At 33.8% G+C, this 16,557-nt stretch overlaps 1 protein-coding gene across 1 annotated transcript in view; it reads left to right on the top strand.

Annotated features, from left to right (window-relative positions):
- LOC149780414 (nose resistant to fluoxetine protein 6-like) overlaps positions 1-16,557 on the top strand; it is a 29,858-nt gene that overhangs the window by 10,635 nt on the left and 2,666 nt on the right. The window contains exons 7-14 of the mRNA XM_089937337.1: positions 944-1,040; positions 2,069-2,167; positions 3,083-3,248; positions 9,069-9,148; positions 9,571-9,693; positions 10,421-10,529; positions 12,928-13,114; positions 13,336-13,478. Of these exons, the coding sequence (XP_089793463.1) occupies positions 944-1,040; positions 2,069-2,167; positions 3,083-3,248; positions 9,069-9,148; positions 9,571-9,693; positions 10,421-10,529; positions 12,928-13,114; positions 13,336-13,478 (1,004 nt within the window). The remainder of the gene's footprint in view (positions 1-943; positions 1,041-2,068; positions 2,168-3,082; positions 3,249-9,068; positions 9,149-9,570; positions 9,694-10,420; positions 10,530-12,927; positions 13,115-13,335; positions 13,479-16,557) is intronic.

Raw genomic sequence — 16,557 nt, 5'->3', positions numbered from 1 at the left:
AGATGCTGTTGCGACTCTTTGACAGTACAGATGCTGTTGCGACTGGTTGAGAGTACATGCCATGCTGCTTCCAACGTATCTGCATTTTCGATGACTGATTTTAGCGTCTTTAGAATTTTGTAGCTTAGTAACCATTCATGTCAAAAAGCTCTTTCTTCAATATCATTTATCACTAATAACCAATACACGCACTACACTGCATAGTAAAACTAAAATCTTCATATCAGTTTATTGCTTGAATATTAATGATAAGGTGAGAAAGAGCATATGTGTCCTTCTCTCGAAAATGTTCAGTTTATTTCTATTAGTTGTCAGTGTAAAATTGGTGTAAACAAATCTACTCGAATTATTTGTGGATTCGGCTTCCTCTTCGTTGTTGGCTGGCATAGGCAAGGCTGAACTGCAAATTCGTTTTCAATAGTTTCATCTAAATGTTTCCCTTCCATAGTTTGTTTTGTTTGTTTTCAACAGCAAGACGCATGTACTTTCTCTTCTGGGGATAAGTGTACGTCATTTCCGGTTGGCGTCCTCTATAAGTGGGAAATCTTAAATAAGGGGAGGTAACCGCGTTCTATACTTTTATTTCGAGTAATGAAATTATTATATCATCTTTACACTTCATAATTTTTAAAATCTTTTTGTGCGAGTACGACTACTTTTACTCACGTAATGCAAATCTGATATAATTAAAAAAATTCAGAGTATGGCCGGTGATATTTAATAAAGACTGAACACAATAGTTTTCAAGTAATTACGAAAGCTTTCGAATCGCCAAATCGACTTAGGAGTCGCCAAGATCAAACGTTATTGATGTCGAATGTCCAATCAATTAAAATTACTCGTTTATCGGAAATTGAACATGAGTTTGAACCAGAAATCAAATTCTCAGATACATACAATAATATATGCAGCATCGTTTAAACTCAGTTTTCGTTTCTCACAGCTAACCTAGGATCATTCCTTCCGAATATGCTCAACAGATTTACTTTCCAAGCCATATACAACGCCACCGTTGCTGTTGATTCATTTTTCCTTCTGAGGTAATTTCTTCCTCTATCGGTATGGGATTAAAAAAAAAATTCGAGAGGAAAACTCATCTTTAGATGAGTGTGTTAATTTCTAAGGTCAACGTTGTTGTTCTCTTTGCATTAAACAACTTATTTACTTTTCTTTTTGTACGATGGTCAGAGAGATATGTTTTATTATTAATGTTTAAGTCAATATCTAATAAAAAATAAACTGAAACTATGTATTCTGGCACTGATGAGGATAAATTATGAAAGGCTGCTTCACGCTTCTGCATTTAAAGGACCAGATTTTCCATAAGACAGGTTTTAGAAAAGTGTCCACTTTAGTTAGTAATTGATTCACCTATACTCACCATTATCCATTGAGGAATGTGTTGATGTACTAATAAACCCTAAACTTCCATGCATGCATGCATGCATACATACATGCATACATACATACATACGTACATACATACATCCATCCACCCATCCATCCATCCATCCATCTATACATACATGCATCCATACATTCATCCACACATACATACATACATACATACATACATACATACATACATACATACATACATCCATCCATCCATACATACATACAGCACCCATACAAACATCCATACATCCATCCTTACATACATCCATCCATCCACACATACATACATACATACATACATACATTCATACATACATCAGTCCACCCATACATCCATCCACCCATACATCCATCCATCCATCCATCCATCCATACATACATACATGCATACATGCGATCGTACGTACGTACATGTTTGCATGCATGCATACATACATACATACGTACGTACATGTATGCATGTATGCATGTATACATACATACATACATACATGCATACATACATACATACATACATATTGAACTTTTCCTTCCGGTTTAATTTTATGCAGATATTTTAATTCTTAAATAAAGAATTAAATTTAGGTTTTGAAAAACCATCTTGCAAATATATTACTATTCACTTCAATTATGAGTATTTGATTCTTACTTATAAATGACATGCTTATAGCGGACTTCTTCTCGCTTTCCTGACTTTTCGTGAGCTGAAGAAAGCTGGTGGAATCAAAGAATTCAACTGGAGAATGTTTTATTTCCATCGCTTCTGGAGGTAACTAAATTTGGTTTCTTTTACGATTCAGTTTATTCATCTAGATATTGCTTGCGTCCTTGACAAAATGTTAACTTTATTTCAACAGTCGCAGCATAATAAACTGAAATGTACAGTCAAATAACACTAATACCAATAAACAAACGTAGAACACTAATATCTGGGTGTTAAACTTTCTGACTATCCATTGAAATATATGTACTATTATCCATACTGATATGATACAATACTATTAAGCACATGGGAATGTCACGTATGACAATATCGATACTTATCAATCCTTCACGTAATGGAAGCAATATTAATAATGCTATCGAAATCAGTTTATGATCATTACAGTTATATTATCGGTTATGTTATTGACTGTTTTCACCTCTGTACTAATAATACCTGTACCAATCTTAATTCACGTGTAGAAGTACATTCGAAGTGCAAGTAATACTGATGATGATATTTACTGTCGCTGTCTATTTCGTAGCTTTTGGAAACGTTTATAAAAGCAAAACGCTTCTTTAGCAACGCATTCCTAAATACTAAATATTTTATACGAAAAAGAAAAACCTAACTTTGTTTAGAATGATTAGAAGGGCAGAGCTTTCATGAATACACCAAATTAAAGACACACCTCAATAACATTGATCAGCCACATTTTTGTGCTACACTTCTGTCTGGAATGAAAGATGCCAATGAAATCTATGACATACAAATATATATAGATCTGAACAGAATTTAATGGAATGTATTGAACTTATGCCACTTACCATGCCTAAGTCCGAATCTCACAGATGGACTAATATTTGAGGGATAGGAATGAATTAGTGGTGGTTACATCTCTTGGCTTCGATTTATCTTTCTAAAGACGTTCTTGTTAGGACATTCGCCTTAAAAACAGTGTTTGTTTCTTTCTGTCAACAGACTGACGCCTCCTTATATGTTGTTAATGATGGTGTATATACCGACAATAAAATACTGGAGTGACGGACCCTTTTGGCCAAAAGACGGGTTTGAAATTGATTACTGCAAAGATTCATGGTGGAAAAACTTAATTTATATCAACAACTTCGTCGATATCAATAAAATGGTAAGAATATCTATTGTAGTCAACAACTCGTAAATAGTAATAAAATTACATGCTTCTAGAAATGTCAGTATTGTAATATGCTCTATCCAAACAACTCCTGAGTATTATGAGTATCCCAAGGATCTATAGCAAAAGTTTCAATTTGAGAAGACAACAGGTGAAGACGAAATTACAGGAGATAATCTCCTATATGTTGACACCTGTTCCCTGAACACTAAAATTGAATCTGATATGGACTATTTCTCTTTAGCGGTTGACAAATTGTGTTTCAAAGTAGGTTTGGAGAAGACAGCAATGAAGAACGAACCTTCCCCAAGAATGGTTTAAGTACCATCGTAGTGAATGGCCAATCCGAGTGGTAGTGGCAAAGTTCATCTACCCCAGCACCATCTTGTAATGAGCAGTCCACTCCGAATATAAAATCGATGACATAATTGCAAAATAGGTACGAGAGCAGACGTTTCAGTCTGGAAACAAAACGTTAAGGTCTACAAACCACTGTTCTGCCGACCATGTTGTATTCTATTCTTGCGAAACCTGGATGGCATACAGACTCAATGCCAAGAAGCGGACCTATGTTCACATGGGCTGCCATAGGACACTGATGCGGAAAAGAGAGAACAATGTCCCAAACAATGACTTTCTAAACAACACAGGCATTCGAAGGAATCGCACGCGCCTGATGAAATCAATGATGAGATGGGTAAGCCACGTCACAAGAATGTCATACTTCCAAATCAAAAAGTCTTCTCTGGCAAACTGAAGGAGGGAAGAGATCTCTGGGCGATCAGAGGTAATGCGTAAAGGGTTCTTTGGACCTGGCGGAGTCCCATCCATAATGGAACTACATATGCTATATGGAGGATAATTCTGCAGAGTTAACACAGAAGCGCGAGCAGCGTAAAGCTCAGACATGCAATACGTTCTGTTTTGATCAATTTGCATCTCTTGTCCAGTGTGTCACGGACAGTTCTGAGCACAAATTTGCCTGATCACAGACCCGCTAACTTACAGATACCAAACAATTGTTAGTGATGTTATAGTCATCTTCGATTTCGAAAGATCTACTTTAAGAACCCATAAGTAACAACCAAACGGCAAGAATATCCCCATGTCGTTCTCGTATCGTTGTTTGCTTCAATAGAAATGTAAAGGACATTTATATCGCAATATCGTGCTTAAGTGCCATGTTTAACACGTGACTATGTTTCCTATGTATTATTCATAGATTTATTCTTAACGTATTTGCATCACATCTTCTAAGTAAGTGAACATGTTTTGTCTAAATCAAATCTACAATTTAAATGTTACGGCACCATATTTTATTCTAAAATCCATATAGATCTTGTCTGAGGAATATTTAATTTGTTACAAAAGGAATATTTTCTGAGACGCGCTCAGCTTTATTTATTGTACAGAAGTTACCATGAGGGAATAAGCTTGTAAGCTACACACTGTTATATTAAATATTCAACAATTTTGAACGTTTTAACATCTCTATAATTTCATTTATTGTAGGCAACATTTATATACGGTTTTGCGGCATGCTTTTTCGGTCTACATGCAATTATTCATTGTCTAAGTAATGTTGAAAATGTTCCATTGACACACGCATCATACGTATATTTATTGCCTTTACTAACATTGCCCATATCCATCAAAACTAATTTTGAAACTTCATTAGTAAACCACTTACACCCTTGGCTTCTATTTTATAATGCACACTTTTCAAACACGCGTCTGTATTTTGTTTAAAAATCGTTTTTGATTGAAAATTATTGAATTTTTTGCACATTATTTTATTTTAAAATTTCATTTAGATTAAAACTATTGGCTCGGTTTATACCCAAATTATCGCTATACTCCTTAATTTGCTTTAATGTTTTCGACTAAACTGTTATAATGACCTAATATCCATTTATCTTCATACTTTCATTTTCTCAAGATTACCTTAAAAAGCAAGCAGTCGTTAGTTTCTACATTACTTACGCATAAACTGGAAGTATCTCATTGTTTTTTCTCCTTTTCAATTTTGTTTGGCCTTAACGTTGCACAAAAACTAAAAGTAACTAGCTGGTTTCTTTCCTTTCTTGGACCCACTCTTCACAGTAACGTCATTTTCTTGGATATGTTTCGAGGGGAACAGGGTGGCCGCCTGCATTTCCAGATCACTCAAATTCATCTCTGTAAGCGTTGTCTCGAGTCTCCTTTCCTCCGACAGGGGAATGTGAAAAACCTTCCAGCAGATTCCCATAGGTCTTAGGACACGAGGGATGGGAAGAAGGCAATTGCCCCTGGGCACTATGCGAAGGCTGCGCCATATTGAAATTGTTGACAGATAAAATATTCCATAGTCATTCACCATTAACAATTCTAACGGTGTCAAATTCTTATATTAAGGAAGTGATGGAAGGCGGTAGGCAATGTGACAAAACAACTGTATTTAGTAGCTTAGTAGCCAGGTGTGGCACAATTAACACACATTTCCCAGAGCGGATCGCCACTGTCCTAAGGTCTTCTACTGTCATTCTCATCCAAATATACTTGCCGCAATGTATCGTGTGATGAAAAGAGGCGTTAAACCCCTCAAAACGAAACAAGCTTATGTTTAGTGGACTTAGGGCCAGTTCTATATATTAAAATAATTAGGCAGGTAAATTAATAATCAAGCGCATTTTGGGCTTGTTTGATTAGTGGTTGCTATCATAGCAGAATATAAAATCACATAGATTAGTTAATGTAATTCTATCTTTATACCACATTACTGTCCTTAAAGAATATAGCATGGCATAGCGTAAGTCAAATTTATTCGCCCTGATAAGAATCAAGCACAGTTAATAATATGTACTTTTATATCAGCTAAATGTTTATTGCTATGCCGTACCTTCAGAAATCAGCATTTATGAAGCGACCTCCTATCCGGATATACAGCCTTCAGTATAGGAAATACAGGTCCAACGGTCATTATCAACAAATAATGAAAGAGTAACTATATTTAACAGAACAAATATACTGGTATTTATTACCAGAAATACATTTTCTAACCTTAGCTTCTTCTACTATAAGAGGCAAAAGTACATTTAAGTAGGATATAAAAGCTAAAAGGAAACTACATTAAAATAATATATATTATTTATATCGAATCAATTCGCAACATTGTTCCAAAATGTTCATAATTTTATATTGAAAATAATCTAATTGTGGAGATGTATTTTATCCAATAAAACGCCAAACCGTAAAATGTATGAACATTGAAATCCACTGAATAATTTCAATATGTTGTTCTAGGGCATTTGGGGAATGACAAATCATTTAAGTGTGAGAGCAATTTGATTCAAATCAAGCACTCGTTCAGGACGTTATATTTCATAATGAAGAAAATGCATCAAGGGAGAAAACAAATCCCTGATAATTGTGGTTGCGCCATTGTGGGGATACGACCTTTGTAGTTACTTTCTTTTCCCATTCATAAAATTTGTATGTATATTAATCAAAATGTATATATTATTTTAGGCCTAATTCATTTTCTTTCTCTTTTGGGTCTTTTTCTTCTTTATCTCTGTTAGGGTTAATGCATCTTGATTTATACCAAAACTTTATACGTAAGTAGGCAATAAATATGTCACACAAAAGTACCTTAAAATCAAACACCAAAACTTTATACGTAAGTAGGCAATAAATATGTGACACAAAAGTACCTTAAAATCAAACACCAAAACTTTATACGTAAGTAGGCAATAAATATGTGACACAAAAGTACCTTGAAATCAAACACCAAAACTTTATACGTAAGTAGGCAATAAATATGTCACACAAAAGTACCTTAAAATCAAACACCAAAAAACTTTATACGTAAGTAGGCAATAAATATGTGACACAAAAGTACCTTAAAATCAAACACCAAAACTTTATACGTAAGTAGGCAATAAATATGTGACACAAAAGTACCTTGAATCAAACACCAAAACTTTATACGTAAGTAGGCAATAAATATGTGACACAAAAGTACCTTAAAATAAAACACCAAAACTTTATACGTAAGTAGGCAATAAATATGTGACACAAAAGTACCTTAAAATCAAACACCAAAACAAAAAGTATGTTAGGATTAGTAACCTAATTGTTACGTGTTTTGGCTCTCATAAACAGTAGCAAAGAAAAAGTGAAAACAACAAGCTTTATAAAATTTGACAATAATTTATTTCCCTCGAAAAAGGTGAAAATGAAAAAAAAAAAAAAATAATAGAACTAACAGTTTTAAGAATCAAATGCAAAATAATCCAAGAATAAAATGTCTTAGTCCTAGTAATATAATGTTCTAATGAATTTGAGTTTGATTCCCGAGGAAAATCCAAAGTAAAAGGCGATCACTTATGCGATAGCCTTTAAAGTATGGGTGTTTAAACACATAAAATATTCCTGTGTTTGAATTCCGAATAAAATTAAATAAATGTATTTGTCCATGAATTCTGTATGAGCACTCAAATATTTCCAGGAAAAAGAATTAATAATTCCATAAAATAAAAATTTCAACACAACAAATACCTTCAAGTGTGGAAGGTAAAACGCCCATCTAACTTAATTTTCTAAAAAAAGGTTATACAGCAACTTGTGACTCAAAACAGATTCCCAGATGAGGGTCAACCCTCCGGTAAAACCAGAATCTCTAGAACATAGTATAAGATATTTGCATGTTTAAGATCATTTATTCCAGTACATACTCATTCTCACTCTATGTATCCCACTTTAAAAGTAAATAGAAAGAGAAGTTTTTTACTCAGCTGTTACAAATTTTGAATCAAGGCCAGGAACTAGGAAACCATTAGGTGTTTACGACTAAACGGTCAGATCAAAATAATTTCTAAAAAAAATCAAATTCAAGCAAAACAATTGCGTTACTTTAACATGTAATAAATTTTAAAAACCTTATAAACAGACAATTAAATTGAACCAAATACAAATTAAATCAAATATACATAACATACTGAACGTAGTGTTCCACTTAAATCGTGCATAATACCAATGAATATACCAATGTGAGCTCTTTCTATGCAATATTCACACAAGACCCGTCACATTTTACGGCAAAAGGTTGACGGATTGTTGTATAGAAAACTCGTACATAATATAATGTAATCACAAATACTGGAGAAATCAGGGATAGACGCGTGAAAATTCCAAGACAATGTTATGTCACTATCGAAAGTTAGGTATTTATGTTACCAATCTAGTAAAAAAACTTGCCAAAGGCATATAGTTGAATTTTAAATGAATACGTATTCATATTAAATAAGCAACATTATAACAAACAATTCACAATGGCTAATCGTTGTTTTATAAATTTGTTACATTCTGAGGCATGCATCAATCTATAGCGATTGTACTGAACACCACTCCAACTATGTTCACCGTACCAATGTGCGCATAAATGTAATAAAGAAATTAAAGTACTTGTGTGAATACATTATTTAATCTGAGAAGGTAAATAGTTTTATGCACTATATGTGAAACTTAAATAGGATGAAATTTGCTGCCCTAATTGTTTTTTAAAAAAAACTAACTTTTAGTATGCCTTTTTGTCTATGTAGCCGTCGACCGCATTATGCCATAATACAAATAAATGGCAGTCGACGGTTTGCATTCTAAAAGACAGAATACGAATGTTTACGTTTGCTAGATGGTTAACTCGTGAGGAGCAGACACTTTTTATATTGCTCGTGGCATAGCCACTCAACAATACAATGGTTCAACTTTAACCGCTAGAAAGTTCAGTGTATCTACTCAAAAATTGTAAATATCGTCTACATCGCGTTTTTGCAGTGCATGCCTTGGAGCTGGTATTTGGCAAACGATATGCAGTTCTTCATAGTGAGTCCTATACTTCTGATAGCCCTGTATATGTAAGCATTCATTTTTATTTTGAATTTTACATGCCTAATTTTGATTTCTGTTTAAGAACGGGAAGAAGAATATTGTACCATATACATGTTAATTAAAAATTTTCTAAAAATAATTATCATTAGAAGAATCTTACAGCTTGTTTATGGAGCAAAGCTTATAACATTTAAGAGTGATAATTAAAGTGATAATGATAAAATCTTTAAACAAAATTACATAACTCTTAAAAGTTAGGAATAATAGCATATGAATATTGTCATTTGGAAACGATACTCAAATCTTTGTAATGGACGATTCTTTCTACTTTTCATTTTACGAGGATTTTACACTATTTTATCTTAAGTCTACACATTTATTTCATGTATTTATATTTTATTAATAACAATAAAACTATTATATACAATCTTGTCTTACTTACCGTTAGATCACCGTTTATTGGAGGCATTGTGTCCGGTATATTCTTAACTGCTACTTTCATAACATCCGGAGTTATTGCATCTGTTAACGACGTCGATGCGAACGCCATTGCTCAAACTGGAAATAACGGGTATTAATCATCCTCATCAATTCCATCGCAATCATCAACATTATCACATCGTAGGGTTCGTCATCGTAAGCACCCGAATCAAAGCCGTGATTATTTTTATCAGTAGTCTAAATTAACAAAAAAATGTTAAAATAAGTATACTATAAAGACTGCAAAATTCGATCTAGTTCCAAAACTAATCAGGAAAGACTAGATTGAAACACGTGTAAGCGAAATCGACTTAGTGAAAGTGTCTTTGTGTATGCCTGACATTATATATGCAATTCGTAGCTTTCGTCAAAACAGATGATTTTATTTGTCTCTTGAACACTATGCTTTTATCTCAAGTATATATTTTACTTGCTGCATGGGGAAAATTTAATATATATTTATACTGTGTATGATTACCCTCTTGAGTATATTTCTTGGCTTATTATTATATAATGTATACAATTGTTTAATGTTACATACAATTTATTGTTTATAAACAATGCATTGTTAACATCAACTCCTGGACCATGCCACTTGATGTTGATCTTGTAGAATTGTAATAAACAGTGTGGAAATTAAGTCTCTAAAAACAAAGATCTGCAAAATGAATGCCGTATATTTGAGAAAAATCAGGAAATTTAGAGGGTAATATTCGCTTGATGTAAGAAAAGATATAGGATATATTGAATTACTTTTCTGCATTATTGTGTCTTTTCCCCATTCATTTCATGAATTATATATGTTTCTTATCATCCAGGTACATGCAACTTTACATTAAACCATACTGCCGGATAGGACCGTATATTATTGGTATTCTTACTGGGTATATTTTGTTTAAGACGGATTGCAAAGTCAAACTCGGTAGGGTAAGTATTTATATCTTTAGAACGCTTTTCAGATGAACAAAATCATCGACATTTCATACAGGAATAAAATGCAATGTTTGAAGTGACTCTATTGACATAAATATTGAGAAATGCTGCCGTATCTTCAAAATAAAAATTAACAATGAAGGTGAGATTTTTACAGCATAATCATTCATATCAATAGTAATGATGTCAATTAAATTATTTATTCTCACACGCATGTAAATGCGCATAATGTAAATACTACAAACAGTGCATGATTATCAAAAGAATACACGTAGGACTTTAAACAGAAACCATAAAAAAATATTTCACCATAACATGGAAATGAGAATCTGGACAAATATAAACAATCTTACAAAGAAATTCCTATTCAAGTAAGAATTCACATTTACTTAAAACGCTTCATAAACAAAGTGAGGTAATTTACATATTCTTTTGTATGCTCGTAAATAATGTGTGTACAACTTTAAAAAGAAAATAAAAATCGGAATCACTAAATAGGTTAAAGGGAGAAGATCGATAAATATAAGCAATCGTTATAATAAATTACAGTAGAAGCAATATTCAATGTCTAATTTTAAATAGTTCATGAACTGTACAATTAACAACCGATATGTTATTTTAAACAAAGTATTGATATGATTGCTTTGTACTTAGAAGTATCACCAGAATAGAAGTACAATTTCCCTACACCATCAATTGCTTATGAAAATATCAACTATCGAATATTGCAACATTAAATACAGAAGATCACTATCTACCCGAAACACTGATTCACAAGATAATCGTAGCCATGTTGTTTCGAAGTTTTATGATGCCTTATTGCCTTGCAAGTTTAACTTCTGTTGGTCTGTTGCACGTTTGCTTAGTTGCTTATATATATATATATATATATATATATATATATATATATATATATATATATCGTTTAAAATTATTCCTCATTTGAAAATGTTTTTACTTTGGTTGCTTTTCTGACACATATCTTTAAAATTGTCGTTTACTAACATAAGTAGCAGATCTATTTCTACCAAAGTTTCTATCGATGTTTTCTGATAGATATATATCCATAACTGAATACATCTGTTTTTCACATATGTTACATTGCAATTCTGCACAATATATTTAGTAAGCACTTTGACAGTCTATTAGTCATGTTAACATCATGCGCCACTTCGCGTCGATCTGTGTTTGATCTTTGATCAATAAAAGATGTGTCTAGAAACAGGCGATATTGCCATTACGTGCACAGTCTTGCCATTTAGCTGTTAAGTTGTTGCTTGTTGTTGTGTATCCCATTGAAAGGTTGATCTGACAGGACACTCTTATAGGTCGAAAATAGAAGAAAATAAATTACCGTTCTCGTTTTTAGTAACATTTAGTAACATTTAGTAATATTAAATAACATTAAATAACATTTAGTAACATTAAATAACATTAAATAACATTTAGTAACATTAAATAACTCTGCTATTTCCAGCTGATGAAAACTTGTATCAGCTGCAACATGGTGATTTGAAATTCTTGTAATTGCAAGGCGTTATACGAGAATCCCTGTAAATGGTAATATGTAACTTGTCTACCTGACAGCGTGTGTAAACATATAAAGGCTACATTCTAATGTTTAAATAAGTGAATTATGATGTTCATGAAGGCATGGTTCCCGTTTCTTCAGTCAGAAATTAGCTTTGGTCAAGTAAAGTTCCTCTTTATCGTATTCTGATTTGCTGTTGTGAAAACCATTACAATGATTGAGAGGTGAAAGAAAATAGGCTGATAGGTCGCACATCACTTTTAATTAGGCGTAGACTAATAACCAAGTGTCCACTATGCCATATGATTGAACAACGTCGGATTTTATTACTCACGCCGTTTCTTCACTCAGAATTTAGCTTGAATCGATCAGGTCTCTCCTTATCAAAAGTGGATTGACCATTAGGCATTGAAAATGACACAACGATTGATCGGTGAAACATAAAATCTAATAGATCACTAGTTACCTTTAAATTCTATGCAGCGTAATATACAACTGTCCACTATATAACACAATTAAGTAAAGGGCGTTTTACTGCTCACACATTGTTCGACGCGATTAGGTAACTTGTTTCCACATACTTGACGAATTGCAATCCAGGATTAACAGATGCTACTTACCTCAGGACGAACCAGTTTTGGAACCCAGCCTTTAATTTTCCTTTCGCTGTTCTAGGATCTAATGTTACAGATATATAATGGGAATTTGTATGAGATTTTCATTTTAATTGTCACCCGGCTGTAAAATGTGACTGTCATTCCAACATATGCACTAGATAGCAAAGTGAATCAACACTTCTACGCCTTGTAGAAGAAGTAAACACTTAACACGGTAACTGACTGGGCCATATATCAATTTCAGAAACTAAATCTAGTCGGCTGGTTGATAGCAACGGGTGTAGCGCTGGCAGTTTTATACGGTCTCTATAACCCTAACAACGAAAACCCAATGAGTACCGGTGTCTCCGCCCTTTACCTTTCTACTGCCAGAACTGCATGGGGTATGGCTTTGGCATGGGTCATCTTTTCATGTGCAACCGGAAATGGAGGTAATTAAAAGAGTGTTAGTCTTTGAAAATGCGCGAATCGATTTGTTTTCAATGCAATAACGGTTAATTGTAATATAACATCGTACATGTGCGTTGTTTAGATAAGTTTGTACACGTGATTTATGTATTCAAAATTACTGCAATACGTCTTACAAAGTTACAAAGTTCATAAAGAGGTTGGTCTCCAGTTGAATATAATTATTTGTTGTAATATTTTGTAGGTTTTATCAACACACTGCTATCATGGAATGTGTATGTACCACTCGGCAGGCTGACATACTGCGCATATCTCATTCATCCAATCATGATGTATTTATACTACTACAGTCTCCGTACCACAATTGTCTTCAACGATCTAAACATAGTAAGTATCATGTTTAGTAATAATCGGGCGTTATTCCTGTATCTAATAATTGTCTCCTGCTTGCATGCATCTTGATTGATTGGTTGATTGATTGATCCATCCAGCCATCCATCGAGTGATGTTTTGATTAATTGATTGATTGATCCCTTAATTAATGAATGAATTAATTTTTCATTCAATAATTCATTTAATACATGTACAATCCAAATATAATTGTTTTGCACTGCCAGTTTTTCTTCCATATTATACGTAGTTCCAAAGTTCCATAATTTCTGTTTGTGTACGGACTTGCCTTCCGTTCACCTAAGTCATTTCTTTCCATCTTGTTCCTTTCTATAAATGTCTGAGCACTGTGCGGATTGGGCGGATGGAGCATGAGAGCTAGGCAACAGGTGTTGTTACTTGCTGCAAGGATTCAATTTATGCTGTACATATACCATAGCTCTGTAACCTGGTTTGATTATCGGTTCTCCTTTTGAAATCTAAATTTTTCTCTGTAAGTCATGATTTTGCATGCAGTATGTAATCCATGCATAAGCGGTACCATCTCTGCTTGTTATATTGGCACCAGTGAGTAATTATAATTTCACATTTCTTACTATTCTCAGTAGGAATCTAGTGTGGCTGTGCATCTGGCTGAGTGTTAATCTCCGTTTGTCTAGTGCTACTCGTCATTTTTTCGACCGTGTCCCATCCCTTAATGGACCCATTTCGCAATATGAGCGTCGGAAGAGATACCATTTATAAGATCGATCACTAAACATCCAAATGAGGCGATCAGTGCTAGTTGCAGATTGTTTGCGTTGATCAGGAAGTATATAAATGCGCTTGCCATATATTAAACACAAATTCCATTTTAAATGGAACGATGCTAATGAGCGATTAAAATAAGAAAATCAGAAAATATCGATGTTTTTGGTGAGTTTGAAACTGTTAGTTTGGTTTTAGTTAATAAAAATAAACATATTTTATGCATACAAGTAGTCTACGTGGTTTTTGTTTTGCATGCATACAAGTAGTCTACGTGGTTTTTGTTTTGCATGCATACAAGTAGTCTGCGTGGTTTTTGTTTTGCATGCATACAAGTAGTCTGCGTGGTTTTTGTTTTGCATGCATACAAGTAGTCTGCGTGGTTTTTGTTTTGCATGCATACAAGTAGTCTGCGTGGTTTTTGTTTTGCATGCATACAAGTAGTCTACGTGGTTTTTGTTTTGCATGCATACAAGTAGTCTGCGTGGTTTTTGTTTTGCATGCATACAAGTAGTCTGCGTGGTTTTTGTTTTGCATGCATACAAGTAGTCTGCGTGGTTTTTGTTTTGCATGCATACAAGTAGTCTGCGTGGTTTTTGTTTTGCATGCATACATGTAGTCTGCGTGGTTTTTGTTTTGCATGCATAAATAGGACGGAAGATAATATTAATCTATCTGTAATGATGAGCCTCTTTTTGGAAGCTCGCGATTTGGTGAGATAACGATAAATTTTATTTTCAAGTATTTCGAAGCGGTCAACATGGATGGGTTAGCAGCCATATGGATGACTTAATAGCTTGATGGATGACTTAATAGCCATATGGATGACTTAATAGCCATATGGATGGGTTAATAGCCATATGGATGGGTTAGTAGCCATATGGATGATTTAATAGCCATATGGATGGGTTGGTAGCCATATGGATGATTTAATAGCCATATGGATGCCTTAATATCTATATGGATGACTTAATAGCCATATGGATGACTTAATAGCATATGGATGAGTTGGTAGCCATATGGATGGGTTAACAGCCATATTGATGAGTTGGTAGCCATATGGATGGGTTAATAGCCATATGGATGGGTTAGTAGCCATATATATGTGACTAACGTTGGTGTATGAAGAGAATGCGATGGGAACAGCTACTTGCGGCGCGGATTCCAATCCTGTTTAGACATTATTATAATTCTATAACCTGATATGATATATCGATGTCATTATATTTATATACCCTCCTGAGGTTGTGATGCCTGGTCTATGCGGTGGGGAAAGTTAATAAATTTACACAGACCGGCACTTTACGTAGAATTGCCATCTCTTCCCCAAACACCTTTTCAAGATGTTCTTAAATTCGCACATTTTTTACGCATACGAGCTGAAATATATTCTTTCATTACCGCGCTGCCTCCACTCGTTTATTTAATGACACTTCCCATCTTCTTTGCATTCGTTTACCTTGTACTCATTAGGCAGACATGTCAGATGTCTTTGGACCTTAGAAAAAGAACAAATAGACGGTCGACTCAGAACCCTTTAGATCTGTTTGAGCACGGTTCTTTTCGTGGGGGTATATCACTTTCATCCTTTGGGTAAGACATATGTCGATTAATTTTGTAGCGTTTCCCGAAAGTTCCAAAATACTTCTTAAGCTTTCAAACCTGCTACATTAAATTGAGACAATGTTAAGTAACAACAAATGACCAACACAGAATCGATTACTATATGACGTATTCAGGATTCACCAATCAATGGAAGCCATGCTATTTTTTTATGTATACTGAATAATGAAATTACCATGTTGCGAACATGTTTATCTAGTCTCTATGAGATATAAACCTGATGCTTTCTCCATTCTTGTGTTGTTCATAATCTGTTTCCATTTACAAATTATTGTAAGGATATCTAAAATGGCATTTTACAGCATTGTTTTGGTCCAAGTGGAATGGCTATAATATTCTATATTCTCTGGTCTCACATCCTAAATCTCATGGATCAATTTTCTCTCATAATAACGAGCACTAATAAAATCAGATACTAATGGTTTCATCTTTAAAGTTTTTTCACCAGGAAATCTTTGTTACGCATTTATGACAAAGTGCTTCTTTCCTTACGTCCGTAAAGGTAAAAAAAGCCCCATTTCTATTTGGTCACTAAATGTGCATATGTGGTTTGAAAAGGGGATGGGAGGCTTTGTACTCCTGCAAATTACTAAAAAGGATTTGTGCAATGGTTAAGTAGTTGTTTTTAAATTACATTTCAATATATGCTTAAGAAATAGTCTTTTGAATCTCGGAGGAATGTCTGAATTATACAAATTAAAAACAT

This window comes from Sinohyriopsis cumingii, chromosome 16 (assembly GCF_028554795.1).
Source record: "Sinohyriopsis cumingii isolate HCF-2022 chromosome 16, ASM2855479v2, whole genome shotgun sequence".
NCBI lineage: Eukaryota > Metazoa > Mollusca > Bivalvia > Unionida > Unionidae > Sinohyriopsis > Sinohyriopsis cumingii.
The sequence above is the reverse complement of the archived record's forward strand: the minus strand, read 5'-3'. Positions and strand labels throughout refer to the sequence as shown.